Source organism: Pyrgilauda ruficollis, unplaced genomic scaffold (assembly GCF_017590135.1).
Source record: "Pyrgilauda ruficollis isolate IOZ18807 unplaced genomic scaffold, ASM1759013v1 scaffold20, whole genome shotgun sequence".
Lineage (NCBI taxonomy): Eukaryota > Metazoa > Chordata > Aves > Passeriformes > Passeridae > Pyrgilauda > Pyrgilauda ruficollis.
The window spans coordinates 950,076-966,756 of record NW_024519207.1 but is presented as its reverse complement, the minus strand read 5'-3'; the positions used below and the strand labels follow the sequence as shown (position 1 = coordinate 966,756).

The 16,681-nt window shown below is 44.2% G+C and overlaps 1 protein-coding gene across 2 annotated transcripts in view; it reads right to left on the bottom strand.

The window, feature by feature from the left end:
- FREM2 (FRAS1 related extracellular matrix 2) overlaps nucleotides 1–14,476 on the bottom strand; it is a 120,651-nt gene extending 106,175 nt beyond the window's left edge. For both annotated transcript variants that reach the window (XM_041466993.1, XM_041466992.1), the window contains exons 1-2: nucleotides 8,983–14,476; nucleotides 5,353–5,442 (exon numbers count right to left, since the gene is read on the bottom strand). In XM_041466993.1, the coding sequence (XP_041322927.1) occupies nucleotides 5,353–5,442; nucleotides 8,983–14,131 (5,239 nt within the window). In that variant the 5' untranslated portion in view covers nucleotides 14,132–14,476. The remainder of the gene's footprint in view (nucleotides 1–5,352; nucleotides 5,443–8,982) is intronic.
- Between the last annotated feature and the right edge of the window lie 2,205 nt (nucleotides 14,477–16,681).

The following is a 16,681-nucleotide window of genomic DNA, read 5'->3' as shown; positions in this document are numbered from 1 at the left end:
AGTTAGGTAAGGGACAGGCAGATTATGGTCCAAATTAAAGCTGAACAGGAAATGGGTTTTCCCCTCACACAATCAGGGGATTTTTTTAGAATGCTCCAGACCCAAAAAGCCCACATCAGGTTTATGTTGTTTTGTTACTCAAAACAGGAAAATGTAACGGAACTGACTAATGCCACACTAATAATATTTTGCATTATTTCTAGTGTAGCACTGGCCTCTTGCAACAAAAAATACTAAGGCTGAACACAGAAATTTCTTCCGTGGTTGCTGCAATCCTGGTTGACAGCTTCCCAAGCTTCAGAAGACAGACAGGGGAGGAGGGAGAACAAACATGGCAAACTACTGTGATGAGAGCACCAGTCAAGTAACAAGCAGGCCAAGAACAAGGTCTTCTTTTAAAAATATCTGGGATCAGACCACTATTTAAACGAGATGAACATTCCTTCACTGACTTTACATGACCTGATCTTGAACATTTCAGTTATCTACAAAACCTAAATAGAATAAAGAATTTTTCTTATGGGACTCAAAAGAAGAATACAATAGCTGCTCTCTAACAGGCAGTCCACATGCTGCCACCCCAGACACCCACTGCTGAGCAGGGGCATGTATTTAATCTTGATACTGCCTCTGGAGGCATGGACGTTCTGCTGGTTTTTTGGGTTTTTTACTGCCAGTTTTGGGGTATGTTTGTTTTACACTATACAGTCAGCAGAATCCGGCAAAAAAAAACTGCCGTTTGTTTTACACTATACAGTCAGCAGAATCCGGCAAAAAAAAAAACTGCCTTAAACCAGTTCAACCAGTTTCAGATTATTTAAAACAGTACCTTTCATGAGAAAATATCTTCTACAGAATGGATAGCTGGGTATTAAATCCAGATTCTTAGTCAATTATTATGACTTACTGCAGTGACAATAATGAATCTCAGATGAGCAAAGAATAAAGAGAAGGTAAACAACAGACTTCAGTTTTAACTGCATTTTCCATGCCCAGTTCACATAAGGAGTAAAAATGCCTCAGACAATTCCTAAGAGATGCAGCGTAAAATTGCAGTGTGCAGTTTTCTGAAACAGGCATTAGAGCACAACACACTGGAGCTAATTTCTGTGTCAACTTTCATTCCATACAGATTAATGCCATTTTGCACAGCTGAAGCACCAACTCAGTGCAGTGCCCTACACACATAATTTTCCCAAGATTCCAGTAATATGAACTTGCTGCAGAAACTGCAGCTTCTCCTTAAAATGATCAGATATAAGCTGGCCCATGAGTGTGTTTTTCACTTATTAAAAGGCTGAAGCTTTTTCAAGTGGATCTTTTTTTTTCAGTCTAGTGAGTCTTTCAATAGTTTTGAAACTTACATACCAGAAATACATGCAGGAGTTCAACTATCAGTCTAGATATGCATTTTACCTCCCCATGAGAAATAAAAATCCTGCTTCCCCTGTGTTCTGGTAGCACTCATTCCTTTATTAATCATTGAATTAAGAATTTTATAATGTAAACATCAGGATTCACCACTGTCACATGCTTGCACTTGCTAAGAAGGGTTTTTTCTCCACCTTCTTAATGGAATGTAGAGGCCACTCTTGAGGAATGTGATTTAACTGAGACTATTTTGCAACCTTTGTGAAAAAGAAAATTCCACACTTCTTTCAAAGTTTCACAGAAATGGACTCATAACACTTTCAGCATCAAAAGATCTCCACATTATTATTTTAAGATTAGAATTCAAAACAAAATGGAAAGTAAATTCTTAATATGAACCACAGTAGTTTCTTCCAAAATGTCACACAGCTAACTCAGCAGCATCTGATACACTACAGAGTCTTCTCATTTTAAGTACAACAGAAATGCATGGGCTCACCCACTTTATAGCAGATCATCTTGAGGTTAAATCCCTATATAGGAAGCATAAAAACACTTTCTACCTTTAAAAAACATTAGCGTTGATAAATAGGTGAATTGTGTCCAGTTTATTTTACTTTTTAATTACTCTTATTAAAAATGCCATGTAAAGTCAGAAAATCCCTACAGCCACACATTTGTAGGTAATTGATGCTGACAATAAAACTCCTTCAGAGCTTTAAAGCTGAACCAGTTCTTCCTGGTGAAACCTCTAATTTTGGTTTGAATACAGCGGGCTATGCTCTTGCTTGTTAATTGTAGTCCTAAGGACTTACTTTCCTTTTAAGTGGATTTCCTTTCTCTTCATTTTGAGCCTATTTCTGTTCTCTTTAGTTATCATGGCTATGAGCCAGCCATAATTCCCAAGCTACTCTTCATTTGTCTGTATTTCAGTTTTCTCTGCTGGCCACTATGCAAACAGCCTTGTTCCAGTACCACATTTCATGCTTTCAGGTCCCAAGTTATGCTTTGGGATGCACCTTACTCCCACTGAGAGAAGCAGGGCAGGAAAGGGGCCAAGAGCTGGCAGAGAGCTGACTTGGCCCTTTCCCCCTCACCTACCCACCCAGTCTGCTGTTGCCCTAACTTGCTTACCATAAATACTACTGCATGTGAGAAGATAAACAAAATTCCAAATCCACAACAAAGCTCACACCAGAGCAGTTTGATGACTCCTTTTACTTGGTCTCCAGGCAATTGCGTGAAATAACAGCTTCGAGCCCCAGTTTTAATTTAGTCATTTAAGAGGCTGACAAAAGAGCTTCTGCATTTGTTTTCATAAGTTATGGTATAATGAGCATGGCAGATCAGTCACCAAAAGACAGACCTAGAGGAAGTCATGCTTTTCTCCTATTTGCAGTTCAGAGACTACAAACAAATATCACAGGACATGCGGAAAAGTATTTTACAGGCAACACTACAGGTCTGGGGCAAAAATAACTTTCATATCACATGAAAAGATCGGGAAGTTCTGTTGTATGTTCCCCTTGCTGAGGCATGAAAGCCTAGAAGATACAAAATACTTGGGTTGCAACATGTGACTTATTTTAGCGTTTATAAGTTATTTGAAATTGCATTAGCTAAATTATATGAACGCATATTCATTAATTGAATCATGTTTTGAAATGCTTCTTGATTTGAACCAAATCACTCAGGGACTATCACACGATTCAGTTTAAGTGAAGTCCCACTTATTTAATTTATAGCATTAGGCAGCGCAGGGTAGCATAAACCTGTTACTACTGCAAAAATCTTGACACAGGAGATGGAAGTCTTAAGTGTGGCTTTCTACAATGGATGTTGATCACCTGTGCTCCATCTTTCACTCAGCTCTTGTGTGGAGTCTCTTAATATGATTTGGCTTAAAATCAAAAAAAATCCTAAACAATAGCCTTGGTACAACTGAAAGTCTGCCAAAATACATCTGAGTTGCAAAACACCGGCTTTGAAGTCTTTCTGAGGAGGGTGGAAATAGAAGTAGATTAAATTGCTGGATTTTTCATCTGTTACAGATTCTAAAGACGTTGCTAATAAATCTGAGGTATTTCAGACAGACAACTACAAATGTTTTGATCACAACTTCATCAACTTGAAATGTGTCTTTACCATCTTCAAAATCAGAAATACTCTGAAATGCAACACAGCTCATTTCTCTGTCAACAAATAGCCTCAGGACAGAAAAAACCATCTTACCATCTAGCTAAGTAGTGTCTATGACAGTAATGTCACAACTTCCAAAGGCTCTAAAAAATCAGCAAGCACCTTGTTATCATGATTCTTTGTATACTGAAAAATAGCATGCTGTTACAATTGATAGGCTGTTACAGCTCTGCCAAATAGAAGCAGACGTGACAGGTAAGCTTTCCAATTTAAAAAAATCATATATTAAGTGCAATTTACTTTGACTACGTATTTGCCACTATGAAGAGTTAAATAGCACAGAGACAAGTCCCACCATGTTGGTCTCTCGAGGGGCAACTCAGTTTTAAGAACTGATGCTAAACAGGTCACTGGGAGCAAACTTTCATCAGCTTTAATTACTCCCATCACACAAAACCTTGAAACAATCTCAAGATTGAATATTTGTTCACCTACTAAAAGAATAACTCAAAAATCATGAAAAATGTCACCTTGTGGTGACACCTGTTATAAAAAAGTATTGCTATGAAAAGACAGAATCCCATGTTCCATTTTAGTACCTTTAAGCTTCTCTAACCTATATCTCAGTGAAAAGAAAACAATTATGGAAAATAAGTTGAGTGTTGCAAACCCTTATGTCACTACCTGATCTCTAATGTCACAAAGATTTGCAAAGACATTTCCAAAAGTCTCAAATGATAGTGTTCCCTCTGTGCTTGTCCAGCACAATAAACAGTAAAACATGTTTTAATATCCCACTCCAGCAATGGCAGATAGTGATAAAACTGTCCAGTCTGTGACAGACAGGACAAATCCCTGTTCACCGATCTCAATACCCTTAATTGGCTATGCTTCTTGAAGCAGTAACACAAGCTGTGCACATGATCTGACAATCAGCTAACTTGAAGCATTCTTTCTAAGAAGTATATTATTAAATCAACTAATAAAATTCATTGCCAATTACTCAGAGAGCTATGCATCACCTATTTAAAAAGGCCTTAAAGTAACATAATCTAGCCACCTGTTATCACACAGAGGAATATCTACATTTAGTAATATCCACATTAAGTCAGACTTTGGAAGGGGGAAAAAAAAACAACTTTGATTTATTTTGCTTACCTTTTAAACTGTTCTTTCTTTGTGCTTTTAAAACAAACAAAAAACCCCAACATAGTTCTCCCTCCAATGAGTACATGCCAGTAGTCTCAATTTTTAAAAATAATTTTCTATTGCATCCCCCACAATCCCAGAAAATAGTATCAGCCAGGAGAATTCACACCAGTCGCCTGACAAAGGTCTTTGACAAGCCATGAAGGATTCTGTTAAGTACACAGAATAAAAACTTGATCTCTACACAACAGGTACATGCTTTGATATGAAGAGTCTTAGAATTGGAACCTTTAAAAAGATAGACAATAACCATAAATGAAAAGATAGCTCTATCTTTCTCAAGAAAAAGACTTAGGAGAATGTATGTGTGAAGAGCCTGAATAGGGAATACAAAGGTAAAACTACAGAAAGTAGTATCTGAGTATAGAAGGTATCTGAGCAGACTTACAGAATTTCACTTTCTTGCTAGAGTAGGTTGAGATTTTTCCTTCAGGTGCAATTACCATTTTATCGACACCTCTCTTCATAATCATCGGAAATATTTCAAAATATAGGACCGCCATAAAATCAATCACATTCCAGGATATAACACAGACTTCCCTCAATTCAATTCGATGTTCTTTAACTCCCAAAGCATACTTAAATTCTTTGTCTTTAAATAACAAGAAAAACTGAGATTTTAGAAGTACTCACCACTGTCTTCAACCAAAAAATGAAAAATGTCACTGGTGGCATTGTCACTCCCTCGTAAAACATAGCATATCTTCATATCATCAATATCAGCTGGAAAGAGGAAAAATAGACTTTATTTTAAATTATGAAGATAGGAAACTGTTTTTAGAAAAATCTGACATGTATTAAATAGTTTAGCTTCAACAAGAGGGAGGTCAAGGTCCCACAGCAGAACTGAGGAATTTCAGTATTAACAGTGTTGAAGTTTTACAGATATCATTCTTTCTCTCTCCCTTTACTTCCTCCTCCCCAGGGCTCTTTTTCTTTTAAGCTGAATTTACAAAAATAACTGAAATGAAATTGAAAAACATGGGCTTGACAGTCAGAGCTACTTCATATTTTTAGTGATTCCTTTTCTTAAACAGAGGTGTATCTCCACAAGGATTCTGTCATTCTTCAACCTGCAAAGTACTGTAGAGGACAGTTACAGTGACTGACTGTTTTAAAAACCCAAATAGATGCAATTAAATTAAACAGGAATTACTTCAGTAAGGAAAAAACCTGATGTAGAATTTTGAACCAGCAGTTACCATAAAGTATGTAAAAGATAAACAAATATTTGTCAATATTGGTTTTATTCTGGTTTCCTTGAGTAGTGATGAGAAACATGTATATACATAAAAACTCTTTTTTGTCACTTTCTTTGAAGGACTGCTGTTGGTAAAAACCCAAGTCTGATACTTTTTTCAAGAAAATGTTAGAAATTAATCACATTAAAGTGGAGCTCAAGTACCACCCAAGTTCTCCTCTGGAGTTAGAGTAGATGCATGAGTTAAAAAAAAACCAAAAGCACTTTTGTTAGAGCTTCACAAAATCTTCAGTTCCAAAAGTAACCAGATATCTTTGAGCGCAAACAAGCTAAGAGCATTATTGGCAAATATATGTAACTGAAGAATCTCTTCCATAAATGTTTGAAAGTTAAAGATCAAAAATTCATGGAGCTAAAGAGGATGCAAACAAACACTTCTTCATGCCAGTGGAGCATATAAATCTTTCATCCAGCAAACATACAAGTACTCAGCTCTGCTTATACGGGTAGCTTTATGAAAATCCATGGTTCCAGCATACATAAAGATAAGCACCTGAACTGGTGTTTGCAGGACCAGGACCACCTCATAAGAAAAAAAGGCCACTTGCCATCTAAGGATCTTAATTTTGTCAAAATAATTGCAAATAATGACCTGTTTTCTGTTCCTTAACAACATGTTTGGAGTCACTTGAGGAAGTCTATGCTCTCCTTCCATAGCTGATTAGGTTGTGCTAGCTATAACAAAACTTGCCTAGTTATAAGCACAATTCATAATTGTGTAACTACAGTGCCTGAAAAAATTAATTTTATACTGGAATTCTGCAACATAATTTTCTATTTCAAAAAATATCATTATCCCCACTAGCACAAAGTTGTGTTCTAAGCAATTGCTCTGCCCTCTCTTTCAGCTACAGGAATCTGAAAAACCAGGCTGTTCCTGCTGCTTGCACACAATGAATCTTGTTACCCCATTTAAAGTGCTCAGGCTCCTGTTCCTACAACCACAGGAACAAATCCAAGAAATGAGAGTTTGAGTACGGACTACACAAACTAGCAAGCAGCTTTCAAAATTTTTGCATGACACCCTGAAGAGCTTCATTTGACTTCAAAGTTGTCCCAGTTTTGAGTAAAGATAGGATCAAATGACCTCGAGAAGTCCCTTCCAACATAAACTGGAAGACTAATGAATTTTTACAAGCCCCATAAGAACCCACATATGTTGATGAAACTGGAACTATTCAGCATTTTGAAAGAGGTGGCACATGAGAGGATAAGAGGCGAAAAGAGAGGAGAAGATCAAAACAGAAAAAGAAAGCATGTAATAACAGGTCCAATAGTCAATGCAGAAGCTTCCTAAAGTCCTTTGCAAAATCTGCACTTACACTGGGATCATAACAAATATGACAAGAGGGTCTTGTTTATTTCTGCCCTGAACATTAGACAATTATCTGTCTCAGTGTAGCATAAGCATGACTGTCACAAAGGCCAATATTATTGAAGAAATGTGTATTTCTTAAAAACACTCTTTAATCCAACACAAAATAAGAGTGCTTGTGCTGTGTGTGAAACTGAAGTTATACCACTTTCTGGGGATTCTCACTAGCTTTAAAACCAACCTTTCATAAGGGTTGCATGCTTCTTACTCAGCTTGGGCAGCCCCAGGATATTAAGACAGCCTTCAAGCCCTATGGTCATCAGGTGATCAGACAAATGTACGCCTGGCCACATGGCACAGGAGGAATTGGAATATGTACTTCTCCTAAGTGCTACACATCCTCAAAATAAAAAAGGGATATCACTGTTCCTCTGCTTTCAAAGAACACCTGTTCAATAATTACACATTCTTCAGTGTAAGAGAAAACCCACTAAAATAAGTGATAATCTGTTTATTTTCTCACTCCCTTTCTCTTTTGTTTCTCACTTATTCCGACAACACTCTCAATATTACTTGCAGTTCACTACTGAAGCCTTACATTTAAGGAACTGTGGTGGCCCCCAAAGCTTGGACAGTTTGGTCTCTCTCATCCTCTTTCTTGCACTAGCACTGCAAAACTTAAGACACTTCAGCCAATGGAAAGTTCGTCAGGCTTATTTGAAAGATTTGGTATATCTGACAAGAACATTGCTACAGCCAAGACTGTAACATGGATATGTATCAGTATGGGCTCTGTGAAATGAAACACAGCCAACAGGAATGCTCATCTCAAGCCTTTCCACCTACACGGCCCTGCCTGGCTGGGCCCATCTAACTCTGAGTGTCCATGCTGTTGGTGCTGTTTGCTCATTCCACAGCTGCAGAAGCTGCAAAAAAATCTAATTTCATTGTTAGTTAACTAGCCATTAAGTAACATAGAAAATTCTCCAGAGAATACCTAATGCTCCCATTTCAATTAAAGTTATTTCACAGCCTTGGGTTGAAGGTTTATTTCAAAATATATGACACATGGCTTTTGCCCTATTTATAACACCGAATGTTTTAGTTCCACGTAAAAAAGTGTAAGTATCACTAACATAATTTTAAATGTTTACATTACCTTTTAATTTACCACAAGCACTTTGTGGTAAGGATTTGTGTAATTAAGGCAACAAATGCACTCATAGTATGTTATTTGCCACTGGTGGGGAAAGGATTTTGCTTTTACAGTTAGGTGTGCTCAGACTGTACAGCAACCGATACCCTGGCCATTAGTTAATAATAGCTTGGCCACTCCCATAGCATTTTCTAAATAAAACTGGTTAAAGAAAGCACTGTCTCTTAAGATGTACAGCCCAATTCTGTTATCCAAACTTTTATCACTGTGACTGACAGAAAGGGCAAATCACAGTTATTTGGACTAAGCTCTCCAAAGAAATTAAGGTCCTTTAATCAGTGTTACCCAGCAGACCACATTTCCTGTTTAAAGCTGTCACAGATGTCACAAAAAACAAACAGATGTAAAAAATTATGAAGTCATTTTAAATAAGCTTTTTGTTGGAACATTTCTCCCATCAATTATATAGAGTTTAGCATGAAAAATAACGTTTTCAGTGATCTAAAGAAAGCACATGAGATATTGTAATACCTTGTGTGAACTGGCTGATGCTATGGTTGCCTTTTCCCAGGTGAATCAGGAAGCCATGGCGTGGACCCTCTGTGATTCTGATCTTAAGAGTGACATGTAAACTGTCCCTGTCTTCCACTTTCAGCACTTTGTTGGTAATCAGAAACCCGATGTGACCTGTGGCCAGAACACGGAGAGTCTGAGCACCCTTATTTATTACAACTTGAGGTACACTGTTGTCCACAGCCATTATTCGAATCTTCATAGTCTGAGGCTTCCTTGTTTCAAACACAGTATTGGGGAAAACATAGAAATCAGTATGAGTGCCATCTGTAACAGTGAAAGAGAAACTGTCCTCAACTGATTCCGAGCCATCATGTTTGTAGCTGATTAGATTTTCATTTAGATCTTGTTTAGTGAAGGTGGTGACTGGTTTGGAGTTATTGAATATGATCTGGCCATGAACTGGTATTTGAGTGATGACAAATTTTAGCAGTGCATCAGATGTATCTCTGTCTTCTGCAGTCAGTTCAAATGGGGTTATCAGTTTGTATTCATTTTCACTCACCACCAGGTTATGGATTGTGACAACAGGTTTCTTATTGTCCACATCACTGATAGAAATTCTGAAAGTACGAAACACAGGGTTATAGCCATCAGTCACCTCAAACTCAAAGCTGTCCATTTTCACCTCGTCTTCTGAAGTATGAATGTAATAGACTTTATTGCCTGCTAACAGGAGTTGAGTGAAAGTGGAGATGGGCACCCCAGGCTGATCTGTGCATTCAAGATGACCACGAACAGGTGGTCTGGTAATGGTGAAAACTAAGTTCTCATCTGGACTATTCAGGTCACTGGTACTCAGCAAATCAGTAGTAAGGGTTACCTTCCCTCCTTCCTTCAGAGAAACTCCTTTGCTGATGACATCTGGGAAGACAATATCAATGCTGCCTATTGTCACATAAAAGTAGCGGTCAATGAGAGGATTTATTCCATCTGTCACATCAAACTTGATAAGATCACGAACTCCTTGTTGGCCAAAATGCACATATCGAATCAAATTTCTATCCACTTCATCTTGGGTGAAGTTCATTCCCCGGGAGATATTTTCAACTCCACCTGAAGGCTTTATTCTCTGTAAGAGGCCTTGTCCTGGCCCGTAAGTTATAATGTATGCCAAGGTTTTGTCTTCAGAATCAAGATCAGTAGCCTTCAATATTCTGTTATTAATAGTTCTAGTTTCCCCTATTTCAATCTCCAAACCATCATTGATGGCCATTCTGGGCGTCTCATCATCTACCGGAATAACCATGATGGGTACCATTTTCCTAACGGTGTGTTTACCATCTGAGAGTTGCACCTCAAAACTGTCCGCCCTGGTCTCAGAGTCATCATGTTCATAGAGAATGTTGGAGCTCTCTGTTATCTGATCCAAGGTGAAGCTCTCCACTAGGACAGTTCCATTGACCAGCTGGTTCACAATGTGGCCATGCCTGGGAAGCCTGGTGATTGTGAACGTTAACTCGTCAGCAGGGACATCCGCATCAACTGCATTGAGGATAGGGGTATCGATCACCAGGCTCATGCCTTCCATCACAACAAACTCTCGCAGGAAGATTTCAGGCTCTTCGTCATTGATCGGCACAACAAAAATGGGGAAGAAGTGCCTCTGGGAAAAGTTTATGCCATCAGAACAGCGCAAAGCAAATCTGTCTTCAACAGGCTCTACACCCTTATGTATACTCTGGACATAAAAAATATGCCCTTGACGGAGGTCCTTCAAGGTAAAAGCACTTATAGCTACACCTGCCCTGGATTTTTCAGATCCAGGGGCAGGAGAGATGTTCTCTACATACCCAGATGTGGGCTGAGCAACAATTGTGCATAGTATATCGTCACTAGGAGTATCCACATCTTCAGCCCTGAAGTGAGCAAGAGTAATGACCCGTTTGTTGCCTTCCGTCACCATGAACTGCTCCCCCAGAAAAATTTCTGGAGCTTGACTGTCAACAGGAAGAATGGTCACCAAAACTGAAACTCCTTGAACAACATTGCCCCTGACACGCCACTTCTCAGAGAGGTCAGACAAGGTAAGGTTGAAAGCATCCTCTTTGGGCAGAAGGCCTATTTCGCCACCAGTGTGAGCATATACCACAGCACCATCCAGCAGATCTCTCTGGGAAAATCTCTCTGCAGGAACCCCTTGAACCAAGATGCTCCCATGCTGAGGAGGATCCTCTACAATGAAGGTCAACATAAAGTCATCTGTGTCCTCATCCGTGCCCTGAATGACATTAGCAGTGATTTCAGCAGCACCATTCTCAAGCACATCGAGGTAGGAACCAAGAGTGCCTGGGGGCAATCGTAGCGTAGGGACCTCATCATCAACTGGGTGCACACTCATTTTCAGTGTGATGGGCACAAAATGAACGCCATCACTCACATCAAGCCTGCAGGTATCACTGTTGGTCTCAGCTCCACTGTGCACATACACCACTCTGCCTTGTCTGATATCTTCCAGGCCAAAGATACCTCCTGGAACCAGACTGTACCCAGAGAGCTGCAACTGGCCATGCCGAGGAGCCTGGGTCAGGATAAATCTGAGACGGGCAAGTTCAGTGTCTGTGTCACTGGCATCCAGCTCAGCTGGACTAAGGACATGGCTGCCTCCCTCAGGCAAAGTGAAGCCAGTATTAGTGATTTCGGGAGGTTGGTTATCCACAGGCTGCAGGTAGATGGTGAAAGTCCCTTTGGCTGCATTGCCAGCTGCATCTTGCACTTGATACTGGAACTGAATCAAATGAGGAGCCACCCCCAGCTCCTCCTGTGGGGGACGGTACGAGATCTTGTGATGGTTGATCTGGGCTTGGGTGAAATGCGTAACTTCCACAGAGTGATCCTCAGTCAGCACGAGGGATCCAAGGCGTGCTCCATAAGCCTCTGGAGGGTGGTTGGAGTCAGTGTCAGTGGGGGGCTGGATTACTGTGTAGCGAAGTTCACGGTCCCCTGAGTCCTGGTCTGTGTAACACAAGTGCTTCCTGCGCAGAGGGGTCACCTGCTGCTCTGCAACAATTAAATGCAGGCTGCTGCTACTGTGGAGCTCTGGGGCTAATCTGTCTACAGGATGTACTCTGATCACAAAAGTCTGTGGTCCAGAGCGGTTGGGGGGGTCATTGTCATCCTGGACTCTAAAGATGAACTGGTCCAACACAACCCCAGGGCCAGGGCTATGAGCCCCAAAGTGGTGGTAAAAGAGACGCCCTTCCACAATGTCCTGTTGCAGCCACTCTCTCACCGGCTTCTCATAGATGAGGGAACTCCCTGCTACACCTGGTACCTTCCTCCAAGAAAAGCCATCCTCTTCTTCCTCCTCTTCCCAGCCAGGAGGTGGCTGTGCCTGACGGAGCAGGAGCTGCCCAGCCGTGGGGCCAGACTCCACTGTGAAGAGCAGGATGGCATCCTGCGAGTCAATGTCTGTGGCACTAAGAGCACGGGTGGTGATGGGCACTGTTTCACCCTCAGCCATGGCAAGCCCTGTGTTAGCATTAAGTAGGGGTGGCTGGTCATCAGTGGGCACCAGGGTAATGGGGAAAAGGAACTCAACGCGGTGGCGAGAGCCACCATCTTCCAGCCGCAGCACAAGATTGTCACTGAGTGGAGACTCGCTGCCATCATGCTGGTAAATGACTCGGCCTGCTGCCAGCTCAGCCACTGTAAAGTGTTTACGAGGGGCAGCAGGTCCCGGGGTGTCCTCCAGGAGAGTGAGGTGACCATGCCTCAGCCCTGCCACCACACTCACCCGCACCTGCTCAAGGTCATCCTCATCACTGACCACCAGGTTGGGGCTGGGACCTGGGCCCGACAGAGGCCTTGACTGCCCCTCATAGAGCACGAGACCAGTGTTGCGGGTCACCACGGGTGCCAGGGTGTTCATGGGCTTCACCACAATCACGAAGGCAAAGGGCTCTGAGGCAGCACCCTCTGGGTCCAACACTTCCAGTTCAAGCTCAAAGAGCCTCTCGCGATCAGAGTCCTCCATGGGTGGCTGATAGGCAATGCGCAGCTCCCGCACATCCCGCTGGCTGAAAGACGTGACAGGCAAGCTCCGGTCGTCTGTGCTGACCATGTGGCCTTGGCCAGGACCAAAGGGAGAGGTGATGTTGAAGAGCAGCAGATCGGGCGGCGACTCCGCATCCTCAGCTGACAGCATGTCAGGCGTGAGGGCGGTGAGAACAAACTGGTCCACCTCCATCATCAGCATGGCCAAGAAGCTGGGTTTGGGGGCCACGTTCTCACTCCCGGCGCGGATCCGCACCAGCACCTGGAAGTACTCTCGCTTCAGCAGTGCCCCGCCGCCCGCCGCCTCCCGCAGCTCGGCCACCAGCGGCACCAGGTCGCGGTTCGGGGAGCCGCCGGCGGCCGTGTGCCGGTAGCGCAGCCCCAGGCGCAGGAACTCCTCGCAGTCCCACATCACGGACGGCATCGGGCCGCCCCCCGCCGCTTCCCCGCCCCCGCCCGTCGCTGCCGGCGGGTAGTTGAGGATCTCTCCGTAGCGGGGCAGCCCGGCCAGCAGCGGCAGCAGCCCCACCCGGCAGCGCTGCCGGCCCGGCTCGAAGGCGAACTCCAGGCTGCGGGCGTCCAGCGGGTTGCTGGTGCCCCGCAGGCGCTCCACGGTGAGGGGCAGGTTGCGGGTGACGATCTCCAGCTGGGTGAAGAGCACCTCCACCTCCAGCACCAGGGGCAGCACCAGGGCGCGGCTCGGCGAGTCGTAGCGCAGCTGCAGGCGGACGCGGTCCCGGGCGGGGCTGCGGCCGCCCAGGTGCGAGTACTGCACCTCACGGGCTCCGAAATCGCAGGGGAAGCGCCGGGGGCTCAGGCGGCCGGGGCGCTGCCACAGCGGGTCCTCGTCCAGCACGGTGAGGTGGCAGCGGTCACCCGGCTGCACCTGCAGCACCAGGTCCCGCGCGGGGTCCAGCCAGGCGGAGCGGCCCAGGGGCACCCGCAGCCCGCGGTTGGCCACCACCACGGGGTCCGCCTCCGGCGACCACGGCGAGGAGACCGCGGCGCTGTTGCCTGGCGGTGGCTCCGCCGCGCCAGCCCAGGCACAGCCGGCCAGCAGCAGCAGCAAGCCAGCCAGCAGCCGCCGCGGCCCGGCGGGGAGAGGCTGCATCGTCCTTGCCGGCGGAGAGAAGCGTCGGGAACCTCCGGCAGCGGCCGAATCGCGGCCCCAGTCCTGCCGCCGGCGCGGCGCCGCTCACTCCGTGCACACGCTGCGCTCTGAGCGCGCCGCGCTCCGCTCCGGAGGGGAGCCCCGCGTCCCGGCAAGCCCCGCCCCGCGCCTCCGAGCAGCCAATGGGCACCGGCGGGGGGAGAAGCCGCCATGCGCAATTGGGCAGAGCTATGTGCCAATCATGCAAGTTACGAGAGGGGCAGGGCTCCCCCCCCACTCCCTCCCTCCCTCCTTCCCGCGGCCGCCCAACAGGTTGTGGAGGAGAAGGCATCCGGAGAGCGGCGGGATGAGCCCCGGCGGTGCGGGAGTGGGGAGGTAGTGGCGCGGATTGCTCTGCTGGCGCCAGCCGCCGCGGGAAGGCAGGCCTCCAGTCGGAGGGAGGGTGGCACGGCTTTCCCAGAGCGAAGGAGCGCACCTCTGCCAGCCCCGGGAGCGGCGGGAGCGCACCGCCGTCCCCTGCGCTGAGCTTCCCCTCTCCCGCCTGGCCCCCGGGGGCAGAACTAAAGCCGGGCTGTTCCCGGCTCGCCGCTGGGCAGTGCTCGGGGTTTCCCTCCCCACGGGGTTCCAGCGGCGGCAGGAGCGGGGCTGCCCGAGAGCCGCGTCCGGATGACGGGGAGCGGGGCAGGTAGGGCGACAAAAGTGCCCGAAGGAGAACGCGACGGGTTACAGGAGAGCAAGCGGCCCGGGAATGCGGCGGAGCTGCCTGTCGGCACCGCGGCTCTGTGCGCCGCAAAGAATTTTGGATAAAGATCTCGGGCGCACAGCGCATCAGTTGGCACCAGTTAGTGCCCGGTGTCACTCCTGGGAGGCGGCGAGTCACAGCAGCGGGGCAATGAAAGCCTCACGGTACCTCTGCCACCTTGTGCCTGCAGATAAAAGCACATTAACGAGAGCCCGAACTTGGAGTTTCTTGCCTTTTAACATTCCCGATAGCAGGCTCTGAGTTTCGATTCTGCGTGTCTCACAGTTGCTGAGATTCTTTATTGCTAATGAAATGGGATCCGCATGCTGGTTTCTATTAAAGCGAAAAGCACGACAAAGAGACAGATTCAAAGACAGCACAAGGCTGTTTCGACATTTGTGTAATTTTTTTATTCCTTCTTTTAAAATGGTCTCTTAAAGTATCCTTCAGTGGTGGAGCAACATTATGGTGGAGCAACGTGATCTTGCTTTCTGTATGGCAAAACTCGAGTCAATTTGAATTTTGCAGTGTGGGCACGGCTACATTCACATTCACATATTCTTTCTAATAAATAATTCAGTTTGGTTTGGGGTGAGGGGGACATCCGTAGACATCCACATTAAGTTCTACAATACTGGATTATTGTAATTTGTGATATATTTTTATATTCTATCACTGACATACCTGTGGAATACTGCTGGAAGCTATTTTATTATATAAACCTATGCAATAGACTTATGGACTGGGATGCTGCTGCAGGGGGTAGTAATTCTAGTAGTTAGATACCTACCAAGTTAAGCCATACTAATAGCATTTGTCTACCTCTCTGAGACATTCACCCTGGATTTCAGCAATGAATGTCTTATTTGTAAGATTCAAAATGAAGATATTTCAACTGAGTCCCAGGCATCAATGACCAAGACATTCAATATTCAAAACATTAATTGTTTTTGAGATATTTTGCTTCTTCTGCCCCAAAAGGATGGAGTTGCCCCATATCTTACACTGAAATTTCTTATTTTCCCTGGATATAGGCTCTGGTTCTTTGACCTCCGTTATCTCCATCACTAAGTAGTAAATCTCCATGTACAAACAGCAGAAGTCCTCTTTATTTTTAAGAGTTGCTGTCTTGTCAAACAAGTCAGTGAGCTCTTGTGCCACAGTCCAAGTACAAAGTGCAAGACTTGCTTTATTTGTTCTCCTTTTCACAGGACAACATAAACAAAAATTCCAGATTATAGAATTGATAAGAATTTTGAAAGTATTTTCCTTGGCTTGTGCCAACACTTGTGTTGAAATTGTACCTGAAGAAAATTCATCTTGGCTAAGTTTTGATCTAATAACACAGATGTAAATTCACTGTTTTCCTACCAATTGTCCCTGAAGTTAGCGTGGCAAATCAGAACTGGGCCCAAGAACAAGTCCATTGATCTTTTAAAATAAAATTTTAGTGAGTAAATTAACTGGTATTTGACCAGAGGGAAAAAATATACATATCTTTGCATGAAAACTTGCAGTTTTGCTATATTATTAAGCTTTTTATTTTTCCAAATCTAAATAGAAACAGAAAAAATTTGGAAACAGAAGACCTCTTCATTTAACACAGCATTAATAAATAAATATTTTAAGACATTTGTGTATTTTAAAAAGTGTGCAAATATATTGTTACTTTAAATGCAACCCTTCCTGCGGGCATCTGGCTTCTGCTTTTGATGATGGATCACAAATGTATATTACTTGAAACCTAAACAACTCACAATCCTTTGTAAAACAAACAGAAGTTTACTGCTCTCCAAGTCTTTATACAA